Raw genomic sequence first — 15,038 nt, forward strand, 5'->3', positions numbered from 1 at the left:
CTACAGGATGGAGGATCACTTCGTATACAAGCTGGAGAAGACCTACAGTCTCAGAAGGACGTTAATGGACAGTTACAAAACGAATCGCGTTAGAAGAGTGGTCGTACGAGGACGTTTGGGACGCGCTCACAGCGCTGTAGAATCTGCGGAGAGCCCGGACATAATGCTCGTACCTGTCAGAATGATGTAGAAGTATCTGGAGATGAGGATTCCGATTGATTTTAAGATATTAAATGCGTTGTGGCGGAATTAACTTATACTTTATTAGATGAAGTCTTTAAAGGTGGTTAGTTGGACCGTGGGGTACGTTACCTAGATTGTGTGGTATGAGTATCAGTGTTTTATACGTAGGTCTGTTGTATATTAAAATCAGTGTCTGTCTATCTACTTGACTTCTTCCAATGTATCTACATCATGTGGGAGTCAATCGAGTTTTCTCCCTGATTTGTTTGTCTGCTTGGTTGCCGCTAGAAACTCAATTCGAGGGCAGACCATACTACAAGTCCAGGGCTAAATGCTAACAAGCGAATCAGGGGAGAGAAGGGGAAAATACGCCATACAGATTAGGACCAGACCATATGCAGCTTTCGTAAAAAGGCTATTACCGATTGATACGCTGGTCGCTTACACATGTACTGGTCACGCATCCTAGTTTTGGTCACCTACCTACTTTGGGGTAGTCGTACTCGGGGGTGGTTTTCTTTCTTGACAGGGGAAATCGAAACTGCCGATAGCTACATGTGTAGGCGCTTCGAGGGATCGATCTCTCCAAAGCCCGAGGGGCCTGGGTAATCTTCGTTTGGGGAAACCTCCCGAATTATGTTACCTGTTGAGTTTGCTACCTTGAGATAATAATGACTGTACCCCGCTGTCGCTGAAATATCGTGTAAATTGAGATATCCTTTGTATATGAATCCATCTTCCTAAGGAACCTGAGCATTTTTATTGCATATCATTGACCAGATCAGACTGGACTAGTCATCTCCGGGTAGTAAGATCGTTTCCTCCAGAGATATAATGTCTAACTCACAGGAAGAGAGAAGTGAGCCTTTCCGCATCGCCATCATCGGCGGCGGGATAGGAGGGCTATTCTGTGCCCTCGCCATCCACCACCACCATCATCACTCCACCCTGTCAAACAAAGATGACAATGACGACGGTAACAAAAACCCCAAGAGAGACATCCAGATCGACGTCTACGAGCAGGCGCCCCAGTACCGCGAGATCGGCGCCGGCGTCGGCATGGGCATCAACGCCGCCCGCCTGCTGCACCGGCTCGGCCTAGGCCCGGGGCTCGTCCGGGTCGCGGGCCAGCGCCAGGGCACCTGGTTCACGTTCCGGCGCTGCAGGGACAGCGGCGAGGTCGTCAGCATCCCCGACGCCGCGGCCGAGCCGGGGGACGTCCGGCAGTCGCCCTGCGCGCGCTCCGATCTGCTGGAGCTGTTTCTGGGCGCCGTGCGCGAGCGGGGGGCGGCGGGGCTGCATACAGAGAAGGCGTGCGTGGGGGTCGTTGTGCTTGACGACGACGATGGTGATGGTGATGGCGATGGAGGTAAAAGTGGTGGGAAGGGGGAGGAGGAAGAGTAAAGGTGCAGTTCCGAGACGGCACCTCCGCGATCGCCGACCTGGTCGTTGGCTGCGACGGCGTGCACTCGGTGGTACGCGACCAGTTCGTGACGGACAGCAACAACAAATCCGTCGAGAGCGGCATGATCGCCTACCGCGGCATCGTGCCCACGTCCGCGCTCGAGCCGGACTGGCCCTTCGAGCACTGGTCCAACATCTGGGTCGCCAAGCACCGCCACTTCCTCAGCTACCCCATCACGGGCAACACCCAGCTCAACATCGTCGCGTTCGTGACCAAGCGCCTCGGCGGCGGCCGCGTCATCAACGACCACGACAACGAGCAGAAAAAGTACATGAACATCCGCGAGAGCTGGTCCGACCTCTGCGACCGCGACGAGGTCGCTGCCGACTTCGCGGAGTTCGACAAGCCCGTGCAGCGCATCATCGGCCTCATGGACGCGCGGCCCGGCCGCTGGCGCATCAACGACCACGAGCCGCTGTCGCGGTGGCACTTCGCGGGCGGCCGGGTCGTCCTGGTCGGCGACGCGGCGCACGCGATGCTGCCGCACATGGGGGCGGGGGCGGGGCAGTCGGTGGAGGATGGGTGGATTCTCGGGAGAGCTTTGGCGGAGTATTTGGCGACATCATCTTCATCATCGGACACAGAAGTCGGAAATACCAGATTCGAGTCGCTCGAGTCCACGATGCAGCTCTACCAGGACGTCCGGCTGCCGCGCGCCCAGAAGGTCCAGGCCGCGAGCCGCGTCTCGGGCAACCTGTACGAGCTGCAGACCGAGGAGATGAGCCGGCTCAGCTACGAGGACTCGCTACCGGTGCTGGCCGAGGCCTTGCAGCAGCGCATGAAGTTCGTCTGGTCCGAGGATGTCGACGACTCCTACCGTCGCATGCGGGACGAGCAAGCAGTGTAAGATCCTGCGACATGGGCCCATAGAAAGAAGGGGGAGTCAATCAGCCAGCGGGAACAGTAGCGGTTGAAATAATATTATCACGATTGATGCTCCATAGCTATTAGTTCTATTTCTAGGGGTTTGAATTTGTACATATTGTAGACTTCATGGTTGAGCGATATGAACTGGCTTTTCCTCGTTATGAAAGAATGTGTTTCAAACCAGGATAAGGCATCGTCACATCATTAATCGACGGAACAGATATCTTCTGGTTGAATTCTATTATTTGGTAAATACTTTAGAGCACATACCCTATATCAGCCGTCCCGCTAGCACGTCAACGAATCTGAACAGCAAGGAGAAGCAGTAGTTGACATGGTTAATCATTAGGTGCTTCCCGGGTTTGAGCTTATCACTCGTCTGAGTCATGTGGAACGCAAGCCACAGCTTCATGATCTCGCGAATCTCCGTACCGGCGGTCGGAGCTCGTCGCCGAAGCCTCGATATGAAGGCTGCACATGGCTCAAGCTTGATGTGGATATTTCGGTAGCGGACGACTGATGGGCAGCTTTGGGGCTCCGGCACCGCCATCGACGTTCTTGCCAACTTTGGATACCGGCTTCGCCATCTTCGAAACGGTATTGCATGGGGAAACTGCCAAGTTGAAACACTTATCACCCATGTCTCATCACTTGTGTCGGCTGTAGTTAGTACCTGTTCTCAAAAGTAACCATAGAAGATTGGTACCGCTTGTAGGCTTGCCAATGAAGTCGCCCCTTTTAACACCCCAACCAGCCCTGAGTGTGAACCCCGAGACTTCCTTTGCAACTCTAGGGCTTCCTTGGCCATGGATGCAAGTCTAGTACCTGCTTATAACCAGTCCTCAGCTAAACAAGTCGTGGGCCTCCTCGCCGTAAGGGAGGATTGGGGAGGATTGCTCTTCACGTGTTGGGGGATATCGCGAACAGCATGGCTATTGAGACATGGTCTCAAGGTGTATGGTGTTGAGGATGATAGCATGCAGAATAGATCGGATGCCAATACGATATTGGGTAGATACGTGCAAGTACCTCAGCGTCTTGTATATTGGCACACGGCTATTGCAGTGGGCCGGATCGATGTCCATCAATCCGCCTGCATCTTCTGCAGAGTGAACTGCTTGAAGCAGATAGTTCGATTTAATGGGTATCTCATGATAAAAACACTCTTCCATCTGTGGCTCATGCTGCAGACCCTTATAAGCAGTTCAGTCGTCATCGTCGGAATGGTATATTTTTCGGGGCCAGTCGGCTGCAATATCAATACGGTCCCTTGGAAAGACCCACTCGCAGAAGACGAACAGCAGATAGTCGATGACGGCGCAAAGGCAGAATAGCTTGCCGGCCCAAACACCGCAGCCGTAGTATCGCTTCAAGCGGTCGATCAAGGCGAAGCTTCGGACCCCGGAGTGGCTTTCTCCATTCCACGCCGCCGTATTGCCCACGTCGTAGCCGTAGAAGTCGGCCTCGGGTATGTCGCCCATGATGCCATTGTACACGCGCTCTGTACGCTTGGCGATGTTATCCCAAGAATACATTGCTTTCACCTGGTCATGAAACTTCTCCGTGCGGACCTTGTTTGCGCGCAGGGCAGATATTGCCTTGCCGGTAGCAACTACGAGGTCGTCCTCCTCTGGCTTTGCGAAGACCGTCATGTGGCTGGGTAGAACCTCGGGAATGCCGCCGACTGCAGTACATACAACATAGAGACCACAGCTCGCAGCTTCTACCAGGACAGTGCCAAAAGCCTCGGTCAAACTTGGATGCAAATAGATGTGGCCGCGAATCATAACGTCCCGAACTTGTTCATGGCGCACAGAGCCCAGCATCTCGACCTTATCTTGCAACACATTTTGTTCAATCATTTGCTCCAAGTCAATGCTTTTCGGGCCAGACCCAGCAATGATGAATCGAGTGTTGGGATGATTTTCCAAGATTCTTGGAATCGACGCGGTAAGCAAATCCGTGCCTTTGTTATAGAATAGTCGAGAGATGACCACGATCACAACCGGGTCGTTAGGACCAAGGTGATGGACCGCGGGGGTCGCATTCCCGAACCCGTTATTAGGTGCTGGTGGCTCCGGGGGGTATTTCCGCGGACGAAAGTTCTCGGACACCACAGCGTTGGGAATCACAGAGACCATGACCGGGTCGAGCGCCGCTCGTAGAACTGTATTTTCTTTACTTGTATGGCTGACGCAAATGACGTGGTCGACGTCGCTCAGGATGAACTTCAGCAGCTTGTTCGTCAGGATACTGGCAGCGTCCGCGAAGCCAAACAGCGAGTGGTCGGTAAACACGGTACGCAGGCCCATTGTTCTACCGTGTAATAGGGCCTCGTGGCAAAGAGCTGCTCAGACTGGCGTGGCCGTGAACTATGTCGATCTGCTCTCGGATCATGATGTTTCGGAACACGGGGAAGAAGGAGAAGACGGTCGGAAAGGTGGCGGAGCGGTAGATGATGGCGAAGGGCACGTGGTAGACTTTGATGCCGTTCGTAAGATATCGTATCCCCTTCCGGTCGGCGTACGCATGCGTTATGACGACGACCTTGTGGCCGCGATCGACCAGTTTCGTGGCAAGCTGGTAGATGTGGCTTTCGACTCCTCCTGGTTGCGGAAAGAAGAAGTCGCTAACCATAGCGATGTTGTACGTAAGGCGCGGCATCGTGAAATACGGAAACGGTAGCGAATCTAAATGCGCCAGGCTGAGCTGAACTGCGAACGACTATAGCTTTATTTGTGTACATTGGTGGCGTTGGTTTCGCAAGCTGGGTGTAGTATAGCTCGCCGGGATCACGCAGCAGACAAGAAAGCAGGACGTTATTGCAGCATGAGTTTCGGCTCAGGTTTGCCCATTCTTAGAGAACTGTATTCTCAATAACATTCTGGTAGTTCTATCATGGCATGAAGTATCAATGATCAAGAAGTGGGCAGGTAAATAGCTTGCGACTGACGACAATCAGTAAGTCCGGCAGTCTGGTTGCGTGAAGTTGACATGTGGAAACTCTCATCTAGCACTCCCTCCTCTCAGTACAAGGTAACTGTACCTGATGCCACCTACAGATTGGATCCACACAGGGGTCCGATAGCGATAGCCAGTGCACTAGCGCCTAGATTTCCAGAGATAAGATGCAATCCCCATAATAAATTCTTTATCGTACCTTGATGCAATTGCGATGGGAATTATCCCGCGACGCTGGTTTGCAGTTCTTCAGATAGCTGCGAAAAAGAAAGAAATCGTGAGACTGGTCAGTTGACTGTCGAGTATGGTGTCGCAACAGAAGCTCAAAACCCATTTGATTATTTAACATTCAGTGGCAAATCTGCTGTCATAAACACTGGTTACCCCAAGGGCAACTTCGCACCCGCAGCTATCCTCGTGTTGTTCATTCCGAGTGACTCTTCCATCCCACTCGCAGTCCAGAGCCAGTCTTTTGACATCTACTGTCTGCACGGTATACCCCACGATAGTAAGACGCTGCACCCTCGACCAGTACGATGTACGCGCGGTACATCCCACCGACTAAGCCGGCGCCGGCGCCCGCGCCGGTTGCAGAGAAGAAACCCGTTGCGGCAACGGAAAGTCCCCGTGCGCCAGGCACAATCGCTACGATGGCAATGGCCCCAGCTGTCGGCGCTTATGGTCGATACATTCCTCCGCCGAGGCTGGACGAAGCGGCGAAGCTCAACAAAAAGATTGTCTTTGACGACGAGGAGCCCCCTGTGAAGAAGGTCAAAGTAGCTGTCGCGGAGTTGGAGAGCAGCAAGCCGCGAGAGGCGCCCGAACCCGAAAACGAAGCAGTGGATTTCAAGAAAGACAAGAAGAAGAAGAAGAGCAAAAAGAGGAAGAGCGAGGTGCTCACGCTACTAGACGATCTCCCCACGGCCGTCGAAGAGACTGGTCACGGGGCGGTAGAGCCTCCCGCCAAGGAGAAAAGTCCTGACTTGGTAGAGTCGCTCGCCAAAGAGAAGAGTCCTGTAATGGCAGAGCCTCCCACGGAGGAAAAAAAAGAAGAGGGAGAAGAAGAAGAAGAAGCCTAAGGCCGAAACAGAGACGAACAACGCCGATATCGACGAGCCAGTGAAAACCCGGCATAAAGGTGTATTCGAAAAGGTAGCAAAGTCCATGAAGGCTCCTGATACCCAGAAAGTGGTGGATCCCCAAGACGAAGATCAGGATGTGCCAATGGTGGACGCCCCTGAACCAGAAGAAGTACATGGTCTACAACCTTTGCCTCAGCCAGAACCCAGAGCCCCAGAGCCCCCGCAAGCACCCCCAACAGAGCTGCCTTCTTGGCTCTACGACCATGTCAAAGTTTCTAGAGATGCGACCGCATCCTTTGCCAGCTTTGGCTTGAAACCCGAATACGGCATAACTGCCGAAAATTCAAAAAGACTGGAAGCAAAGGGATATAAGGAGGCACATGCTGTACAGACTGCTGTTATACCCCAACTCCTCCCTCATCACTGCCTCACTATGCATAGCGATATCCTCGTTTCAGCCGAAACTGGATCCGGAAAGACATTAGCGTATTCTCTGCCTATCATACGCGACCTGAGTCACTCGGGTAACCCCTGTACCTTCCTTCGAGCCATAGTGGTGGTCCCGTCAAAGAATCTGGCACAACAGGCCCAGAAGGTATGCGAGGAGTGCGCAGATATCTTCTATGAAGGTACGAAACGCGTCAAGGTCGGCATCGCCACAGGACGGCGTCTTCTGGAAGAAGAAAAGTCGGCTTTGGTCGAGAGAAGAGAACGATATGACCCTGAGGGCTATCAAAAACGCCTTGAAAGGGTCAAGACTCAAAATCGGCGCGGTCGTTATGAGGATGAAAGCGAGGACGAGGAGAGAAATGAGATTTTCAGACGGGAAGACCGCATCAAGACTTTGCCCAACCATGTCGTCGAATACGTATCTAAAGTCGACATTCTTATCTGCACACCAGGCCGACTTGTGGAACATATCAACCTAACACCTGGTTTCAACTTGGACGATGTTCGCTGGTTGGTTCTTGATGAAGCCGACAAGTTTTTCGGCCAGAATTACCAGCAGTTCCTCGATATTGTAATACCAAGACTGCACAGCAACAGCAAAAGGTTCCAACGGAGTCACATGCAGTCGAGACTCACCGGTGTCCGTAAGGTCATCCTGAGTGCCTCGATGACAACGGACCTAGATAAGGTTGGGCCCTTGAAACTCCGAAGGCCCAAGCTGGTGGAAATGGCGTCCGAAGATGGTGCCGAGGCAAGTGGCCGAGAAAGCATGCTCAATCTCCCTGCAACCCTCCAGGAATCTGCGATTAAAGTCGACCTGGAACTCAAGCCCCTATTCCTTCTTGACTTGCTGGAGAGCGATCGTATCATGTCGGGCGATGCAGATGATAGCTCGGACAGTGACTCTGCTGCCGACGCTGAAGTTTTGCCCCCTAGGATGCTTATCTTCACGCGGACAAGAGAGAACGCGATCCGCCTTGCGCGACTCCTGGCTATTATGGCCCCCAAGCTGGAACCTCTTATCGGATGCATTACTTCCGACAGCGCGGACAAGAAGCAGACCAGGGCACTGAAGGAATTCAGAGCCGGTAAACTCCGCATCATCATCGCTTCCGACCTGATCGCCCGCGGTATCGACTTGCCCGACGTCAAGCACGTCATCAACTACGACATGCCCAACTCCGTCACGTCCTACGTCCACAGAGTCGGCCGTACCGCTCGTGCCCAACGGAGTGGTCATGCTTGGACCTTGTTTACGTACCAAGAGGCGCGCTGGTTCTGGAGCGACGTGGCGGGTAAGGGGGTCGGCCGTACTGGGATGTGGAAAGGGTGCGGACTACGGAGGAAAAGGAGGATGCGTTCAACCAGAAGAAGGCCCGGTTCGAGGCTGCAGTTGCTCAGCTCGCAGAAGAGGGGGAGCGTAATACCCTAGACAGATATCAAGATTCGATTTCTATAAGAACCTTATTCGCTAAATCTGTTCCTACGTGATTAAATTCCTTGTAGGCAAACTGAGATCCATTCTCGGGTCGGCGGTCTTAATAGGGGTTATTCCATTAGTCGATCGCCTCTCAAGATATGACGAATAAGTGCTACTGTTTACTCTAGTTATATTGTCTTTTTTCACTGACGCTAGTTATCCCAATATTAATAGCCCAGTGGCAAGTTGCCTCGTAGTTTGGTTATTCCATAGTCGGTTATGCCGAGGTCGGCTAGGTTGTCCTCTGTTATTCCAGTCGTGTTATTCCATCGGAAATCCGAATGGAGACAGAGAGCCAACATGACGTGAAAGCATACAATGGGGTCTTACTCTTCTCGTAAAAGTGATATGCGGATCAAGGATACAAGAAGAAGTTTGACAAGAAATACGAGATCAGACCACGACCCCAGCACCATTCCATAGGCATGCAAGCTTCCGGAAATTCCGAACAGGTCTATATCACACGGAACGAGCGCCGGACCGGGTCTGCTCCACTACATTATCGCATACGTCTCATCGATCTTCCAGCTCGGCTGATTTATCAGTCAGCTGAGCCCGTTCAGCCCCATGATATTACGATATACTTGGCCCCAATTTGATACGCACCAGCTGACTCACATCATTCTTTCTTAACTGCCCACTGACATCGAGTAGCCTTCTGGTCCCAAAGCAACCTCGTCCAAGCCTGGAGCAACTTGTGGTTCGCCATCCCCTTCGGTCATCACGACTCTTCTCTGTTGCCCATCTGCAACCCCAAGGCCAAATCCAAAGACTACTAAGATATACCCGGCTTTGTCTGTAACACAACACCCTCTGTAGTGCACTTGTCTGGTTTTTAGCTTCCTACTGGCGTCGGGACTTCTCTCTTCCTACCGTCCTATCTTACTGGGATGCACACTCTCTCGGTGTCGTCCTGACTACGCTCCTCACTCTCTCCACCCCTTGGCTCTGGGTATTCTCAGCTGCTACTCCGGGTAGTTATCCGGCAGCACACTCGTCCTTTATAATTTATTAATCCTAGTTTTATTCTAAAGCTCGTATTATTTCGCTTTTAATTATAAGAGTTTATATTAACCGTTATAAATAAATAGACAGACAAACAGACAGATACACACACACACACACACACACACCCTCTCTCTTTGTCTCTCTCTCTCTTTGTCTCTCTCTCTCTTTGTCTCTCTCTCTCTTTGTCTCTCTCTCTCTTTGTCTCTCTCTCTCTTTGTCTCTCTCTCTCTTTGTCTCTCTCTCTCTTTGTCTCTCTCTCTCTTTGTCTCTCTCTCTCTTTGTCTCTCTCTCTCTTTGTCTCTCTCTCTCTTTGTCTCTCTCTCTCTTTGTCTCTCTCTCTCTTTGTCTCTCTCTCTCTACCTCTCTGTATGTGTGTGTGTGTGTGTAGAGCTGACAAAGATCACCACCCTATTCATCTATATCGCCACAAAGCCTCTATGCATAGACTTCGACGTATCGGGGCACGGTATCGGAGTTATAGTATGCTACATAGAGGAGGAAGCCTTCGCCCGATATCCGAAAACCGACGATGGCAAGCTAGCAGGCTTCTCACCGAGAACAGCCGTATAACCTATAACTTTTATTTCGAGATTGGGTTTAGAGCCGGAAAAGATGTACTGGTTAACAGAAATGGAGACGCTCGGCTTCGCCTGGGAAATCAGAAAGACGAAGCAATGGATAGACAGTACACGGAGCGACGTGTACATCTTTACCGACCACAGAGCCATCGTCGGAATGAGCAAATCTACAATAGATATGGCGAACTCCACATCCATGAGCGTGTCGAGGGGTATCGTCTTGAAGATATCTCTCAGCATATTGTAACACCCAGGTCTCAAAACTACTCTGCGACACGTGCTTCAACAGATCAGATAGCTGATCTATGGGGGAATTATCTGCTCTCAGTAAAGCCTCCAGGTTTTTATTATCTTCCGCCCACACCGTGTGGTCTTCTCTCCTCTCCAGCCCTTCGTTGCGATTCGTACATCAAGGTGCTGCTAATTGGTTTGGCGATTCGGGGGTTGCTTTCACTCTGTAAAAAGCTTTCCTGCTGCGATAGTCTCGAAAGCCCTGTTTGTGTGCTCCCACACTTGCTGCTTCAGCGCCTCAATACCGGCATTGTTGAACTTGGCATACGCCTTCCTATTGTGGGTGTCGTCGCCCTTCCAGTCTAGCGAGTATGCACCGCTACCCGGCTGCCCATCCATACCCCTGACGGCACCACCCTTCCGGCTCTCGCTACTGCCGCCGTCATCATCACTAGCAGCAGGCGCGGCGGCGGCGGCGGCTGCCGGGTAGAGAACCTGCGAGGCGAGGCACAGCATGCGCTCGCCGCTCTCGACGGGGTTGACGGCGACGAAGGGCGCCAGGATCAGCGGGGCAAGGATCCGATTGAAGAGGAAGCGGAACCAGGCCGGGTACGCCGGGCTGTGGAAGGCCGGGGTCAGGACGAGGCCGGGGAATATGTGGACCAGTCGTAGCGCTTGCTTGTTATCATCGCCACCTTCAGCGTGCATCTCGGCCAGCTTGGACATGTACATTGAGTGCATGTAGCACAAGTGCGACCGCGCTTGTATATAGCTGTAGCGCTGGAGGTCTCGCAACGACAGGTCCTCTCGGAACAGCTTCTTTTCGTCCTCGAGCCCGGCCGCGAAGACGGACACTACGATCGCGGGTAGCTCCGATCGAAGCAGGAGAGGCATCAGCTGCTGGATGGCGCGGATGCGGGAGTAGTACATGATGGCCATGGTCGCGTCCAAGCCTTCCGTGGTGTCTGTTTCATAAGTTGCAGCAGTGAACGAATTAGCTATATAATCTCAATAATAGCGGCGTTCATTAAGTTTTGATACGAGAACAACCATGATAAGAGAGGACAGAAAAGGGGGTACGGGTGAGAAAACAGGAAGAGCAGAAAGAAAACATGAGGATCGCGGACCTTTGCGCGGCTGGAAGATGGCGCCTCCCTGCGACGTCATAAGATAGTCAATCCGCGGCTCCAACTCCTGCTCCTCGAGCCGCGTGATCTCGGCACACACGGCGTCGACGCACGCCATGAGCGACAGGTCAGCGGCCCGCACGAACCGGTACGTGCCGGCCGGGCACAGCCCCCGCAGCTCCTTGGCGATCTCCTCGCCGCGCTGCTCGCTGCGGCCCACGAGGTAGATATGCGGGCCCGCCTCCTGCTGCTGGGCCGAAGATGACGCCGATGCTAGCGCCCGCGCCGTCATGTGGCCGATGCCCGACGTGCCGCCAAAGAAGACGCCTACGAGCGGTCGGGGGCTGCTTTCGGCCACCAGGGCCCCGTTGAGCGTCTTGACGTCGCTGAGTTCCACCATGGTTCTTTGGGCCTCGCTATCTTTATTGGCCAGGGGGCGGAGGAGGAGCGGTCTGTTATGTTATTGATTACACTCTATTGTGCATGAGGATCCTGTTAGATATAAAGTGTAGCCGGGTTTAGGGGGAAGATAGGAATCGACGATTTTCTGTAGTAGGCGTATTCAAAGCCATTGGTACACATACAGGCTATTCCGCCACAATTCAGTCCATGCCAGTCCCCTCGTCCTTTCTCTTATCAAAATAATATCATCGGAGAACTAATTGCAGCGCTTGGTGTTCAGCTGCTGGCAATAACCAGGTTTAGTTCGGATTCGGGTGTAGTAATTACTGGGTTTCGAAGAGTTCCTCCGACTAACCACACTTCAATGTCGTCATCACTCCAGCCACCATCCCTTACTTCACCATCAAGTTCCTCCGGCTTGATTGAGCCCGATTGGACCTGCTTCGTGTCTTATCTTCCACTTCAGTAGGTATCTGCGGCCTAGACGACACACGCGGGGTGAGTGAACCACCATTGGTACTCGCCATAGGCTGCAAAGCGAGGTCGCAACATGATCGAATGGGTATAATAATAATACAAGATCACATATTACACGATTCAATCAGTATAAAGTTACATATATATGTAATACCTCAGTAATCCTTCCGGCGACGTACAGAGTCGATAATACACATCCGTGTCAACTTCCTTGTCCATATCGTGCGATTATATAACCCTGGGAAGAAATGACGGAGATGCGTCAAGATAAACCTGAAAGAATATTGAGAAATCCTACTGAAACGATGTTTGAATATTGAGGGATCAATATTATGCCTGGGTTTTGGCGTGGGCGCAAAAGGCGATGACATGATTGAGGCGCAACTGACCGAGGGCACCTAAACGGCCTTCCCCTTGATCTTCCAAAGCCGGGTTCGATCACCAAGTTGACCAAACTCATATGCATATAAGATCGTAAGCGTAAATGGTCGAAACTGGTTTTCAATAAAACTCCTATCCTATTCCCGTCCTCTACGTCTCCTTGAATATACAAGATATGGGGATGGATTGTACCCAGAAAAGAACCTGACCACCAATGATACAATGTGTCTTGCATTTATTTTCCAAATTCCTGAAACACCAAGCAGTTGTCCGAGTTGCTGCTACTTCCACCCTCCTACCCTAAACAGGCCTTCATCGCTCGCTTGCCGTCGTGTTGTTCCGACTCGTACCATTCGCCCCGTATGTGACCGAAACCATCTGCGTCTTCACGATGGCGTCGCTCAGCCGCGGTACATCGCTGTCCTCGACCGCCACCGCCGTAGGCACGTCGGTGCTGCCGAAGTGGCGCGGGTTGAGCATGTCCTCCTCGCTCGAGGAGAAGCCGGTGCCGCCGACGGTCATCTCGAGGTCGTCGTTGAGCGACTTCTTGGGCCGCCGCGAGCTCTTCTGGCCGATGGTGACGAGGCCCGGCTGAGAGCTTGCGTCGCTGCTTCCGCCGTTCTTGCCGCCGCCCTCGGCGTCGTAGTAGCGTCGCCCCTTGGACCCGCTGCTGCCGAAGATGCTGCGGCCGAAAGCGACCTCGGCCAGGGGCTGCATCACGGGGATCGACGAGGCGATGATTATGGTGCTTCCTTCGATGCTAAGGCTTTGCCTTCGTCAGAAAAAGAAGTGGTGAAGTGAGTAGACTACCATCACAACTTACACTGTCCAGATGACTAGGTCAGAGGTATCGTAAGAGAAGTCAGGGCTGCCAAGAGATGGGATTCTTGTCGACTTGTAGATGACCACGATACCGGAGCTAGATACACGCTCGTCAGTACCGAGGGAAACATTTTGGATCATCAAAGTCCAGCAGTCACTTACACGGAACCGATGCCAAGCGCGGCGCAGAGTGCAAGCTTCTTCTTGATGGGCATCTGGAGTTTGAAGAGCACGAGCGAGGGGTAGATGGCCAAGTAAAGGTCGACGAAGGCTGATATCGCTAAAGAATGGGCGAAAAGAGTTGTTGGGGTTAGCAAGTGCTGTGCTGGAGAGACGTGCGTATGGGGATAGACTGTGGGGGACAAGAAACTCACCACCAGCATAGATGCAGTACCCGACCAAGATATTCTTGTCGAAGCACGTCTTCTCCGTGATGGAGAAGGTCCAGAGCGAGCGCGCGGGCGTGCACTGGCCGAGCAGCACGCCGACGGTGGCCAGCAGCGACGCGAAGCAGAGCAGGCCCATGGCCCAGAGGCCCCACCAGTGCGCCCGGCTCGGGTTCAGGATGCGGGTCAGCAGGGCGATGACGGCCAGCTTCGGCAGGCCGAAGGACAGAATCCCGGGCAGAAGGCCGCCGTCGTCCAGAGGATGGCGCCTTCCTTCTGCTCCAGGTCGAGGAGGGCGAAGTGCTTGCCGTTGCCGTAGCTCGTGGCGACGGTGGAAAAGGTGGTGGATATGTAGCCGCAGAGCTGTGGGCGGTGGTGAAGGAGGTCAGCTCGTATGTCCCCGGGGTGCAAAAGGCTTCCCCTCCCTTCTTTGTGCCTGGCGAAGGAAGTACAAGCAAATCTTAAAAATCAACATACCAGTGATAGGATAATGAAGTAGTCATCACTCCGTAACTTCCTCTGAAGGACACCGCGCACGTATAGCCTGCCGGCGACGAAAAGGGTGCTGACGGCGGTAACGGTCCAGCAGGCAACCAACACAGTCGGGCCCTTATCTTGGGCTGCCCAGGCACCGTACTCCGGAGTATCTTTTGGTGGTGAAGACATAGCGCCTGGCTGTTAAGTATGCTCAGTCGGGCAGAAGGGAAGGGGGCCAAGGCGTGACGCTGAGCGAGCTGAAACGGAGAAGCCAATCCACAGTGATCAAAGGGGAGATAGGTTGGGAGAAAAGGGCACCTTTAAGGATACGACGAATATGTCGACATTCGCAACGCTAACCATTATGTGTCGATCATAGTTTTTCCAGTATCTGTTCAGATTATAGCTGAACTACGAACACTCTGCAATATGTTAGAAAATTTGTTCTTGGTGCAGCAAAGGAGCTATGAATGCTAATCAAACCTCCTGTCTCAGCAACAGATGGCGAGGGGTCCTCCTCATTACTACACCACAGTCAAGAATTGACATACACCTCCGTGGCGTGACCGTTTCCAAACTATATCATTTCTTCTACACCAAAACGAAGTCGTCGAGAAACTAGACTCGGTCGTTGTACGGGGATCTGAGACCCTTGGCTGGC

At 52.8% G+C, this 15,038-nt stretch overlaps 5 protein-coding genes across 5 annotated transcripts; 2 read left to right on the forward strand and 3 right to left on the reverse strand.

The window, feature by feature from the left end:
* Window positions 1-1,017: 1,017 nt before the first annotated feature.
* Window positions 1,018-2,495, forward strand: PG994_002124 (uncharacterized protein; the record flags this gene model as incomplete). Its single annotated transcript, XM_066853533.1, has 2 exons — window positions 1,018-1,500; window positions 1,560-2,495. The coding sequence occupies 2 exons, from the start codon at window positions 1,018-1,020 to the stop codon at window positions 2,493-2,495; spliced, it is 1,419 nt and encodes a 472-aa protein (XP_066721674.1).
* Window positions 2,496-3,720: 1,225 nt separating this feature from the next.
* Window positions 3,721-5,179, reverse strand: PG994_002125 (putative to N-acetylglucosaminyltransferase SPT14; the record flags this gene model as incomplete). Its single annotated transcript, XM_066853534.1, has 2 exons — window positions 3,721-4,768; window positions 4,836-5,179. 2 exons carry the CDS (start codon window positions 5,177-5,179, stop codon window positions 3,721-3,723), a joined length of 1,392 nt encoding a protein of 463 aa, XP_066721675.1.
* An 833-nt stretch (window positions 5,180-6,012) lies between these two features.
* Window positions 6,013-8,440, forward strand: PG994_002126 (uncharacterized protein; the record flags this gene model as incomplete). The annotated part of the gene is given in 2 exon segments (XM_066853535.1): window positions 6,013-6,492; window positions 6,503-8,440. The coding sequence occupies 2 exon segments, from the start codon at window positions 6,013-6,015 to the stop codon at window positions 8,438-8,440; spliced, it is 2,418 nt and encodes an 805-aa protein (XP_066721676.1).
* Window positions 8,441-10,524: 2,084 nt separating this feature from the next.
* Window positions 10,525-11,832, reverse strand: PG994_002127 (uncharacterized protein; the record flags this gene model as incomplete). The annotated part of the gene is made up of 2 exons (XM_066853536.1): window positions 10,525-11,270; window positions 11,433-11,832. 2 exons carry the CDS (start codon window positions 11,830-11,832, stop codon window positions 10,525-10,527), a joined length of 1,146 nt encoding a protein of 381 aa, XP_066721677.1.
* A 1,172-nt stretch (window positions 11,833-13,004) lies between these two features.
* Window positions 13,005-14,566, reverse strand: PG994_002128 (uncharacterized protein; the record flags this gene model as incomplete). The annotated part of the gene is made up of 6 exons (XM_066853537.1): window positions 13,005-13,452; window positions 13,516-13,611; window positions 13,677-13,794; window positions 13,889-14,108; window positions 14,147-14,263; window positions 14,378-14,566. 6 exons carry the CDS (start codon window positions 14,564-14,566, stop codon window positions 13,005-13,007), a joined length of 1,188 nt encoding a protein of 395 aa, XP_066721678.1.
* Window positions 14,567-15,038: the final 472 nt, after the last annotated feature.

This window comes from Apiospora phragmitis (genome assembly GCF_038363925.1).
Source record: "Apiospora phragmitis strain CBS 135458 chromosome Unknown utg000002l:1.0-5516284.0:1.0-5523493.0, whole genome shotgun sequence".
In the NCBI taxonomy this organism is placed as follows: Eukaryota; Fungi; Ascomycota; class Sordariomycetes; order Amphisphaeriales; family Apiosporaceae; genus Apiospora; species Apiospora phragmitis.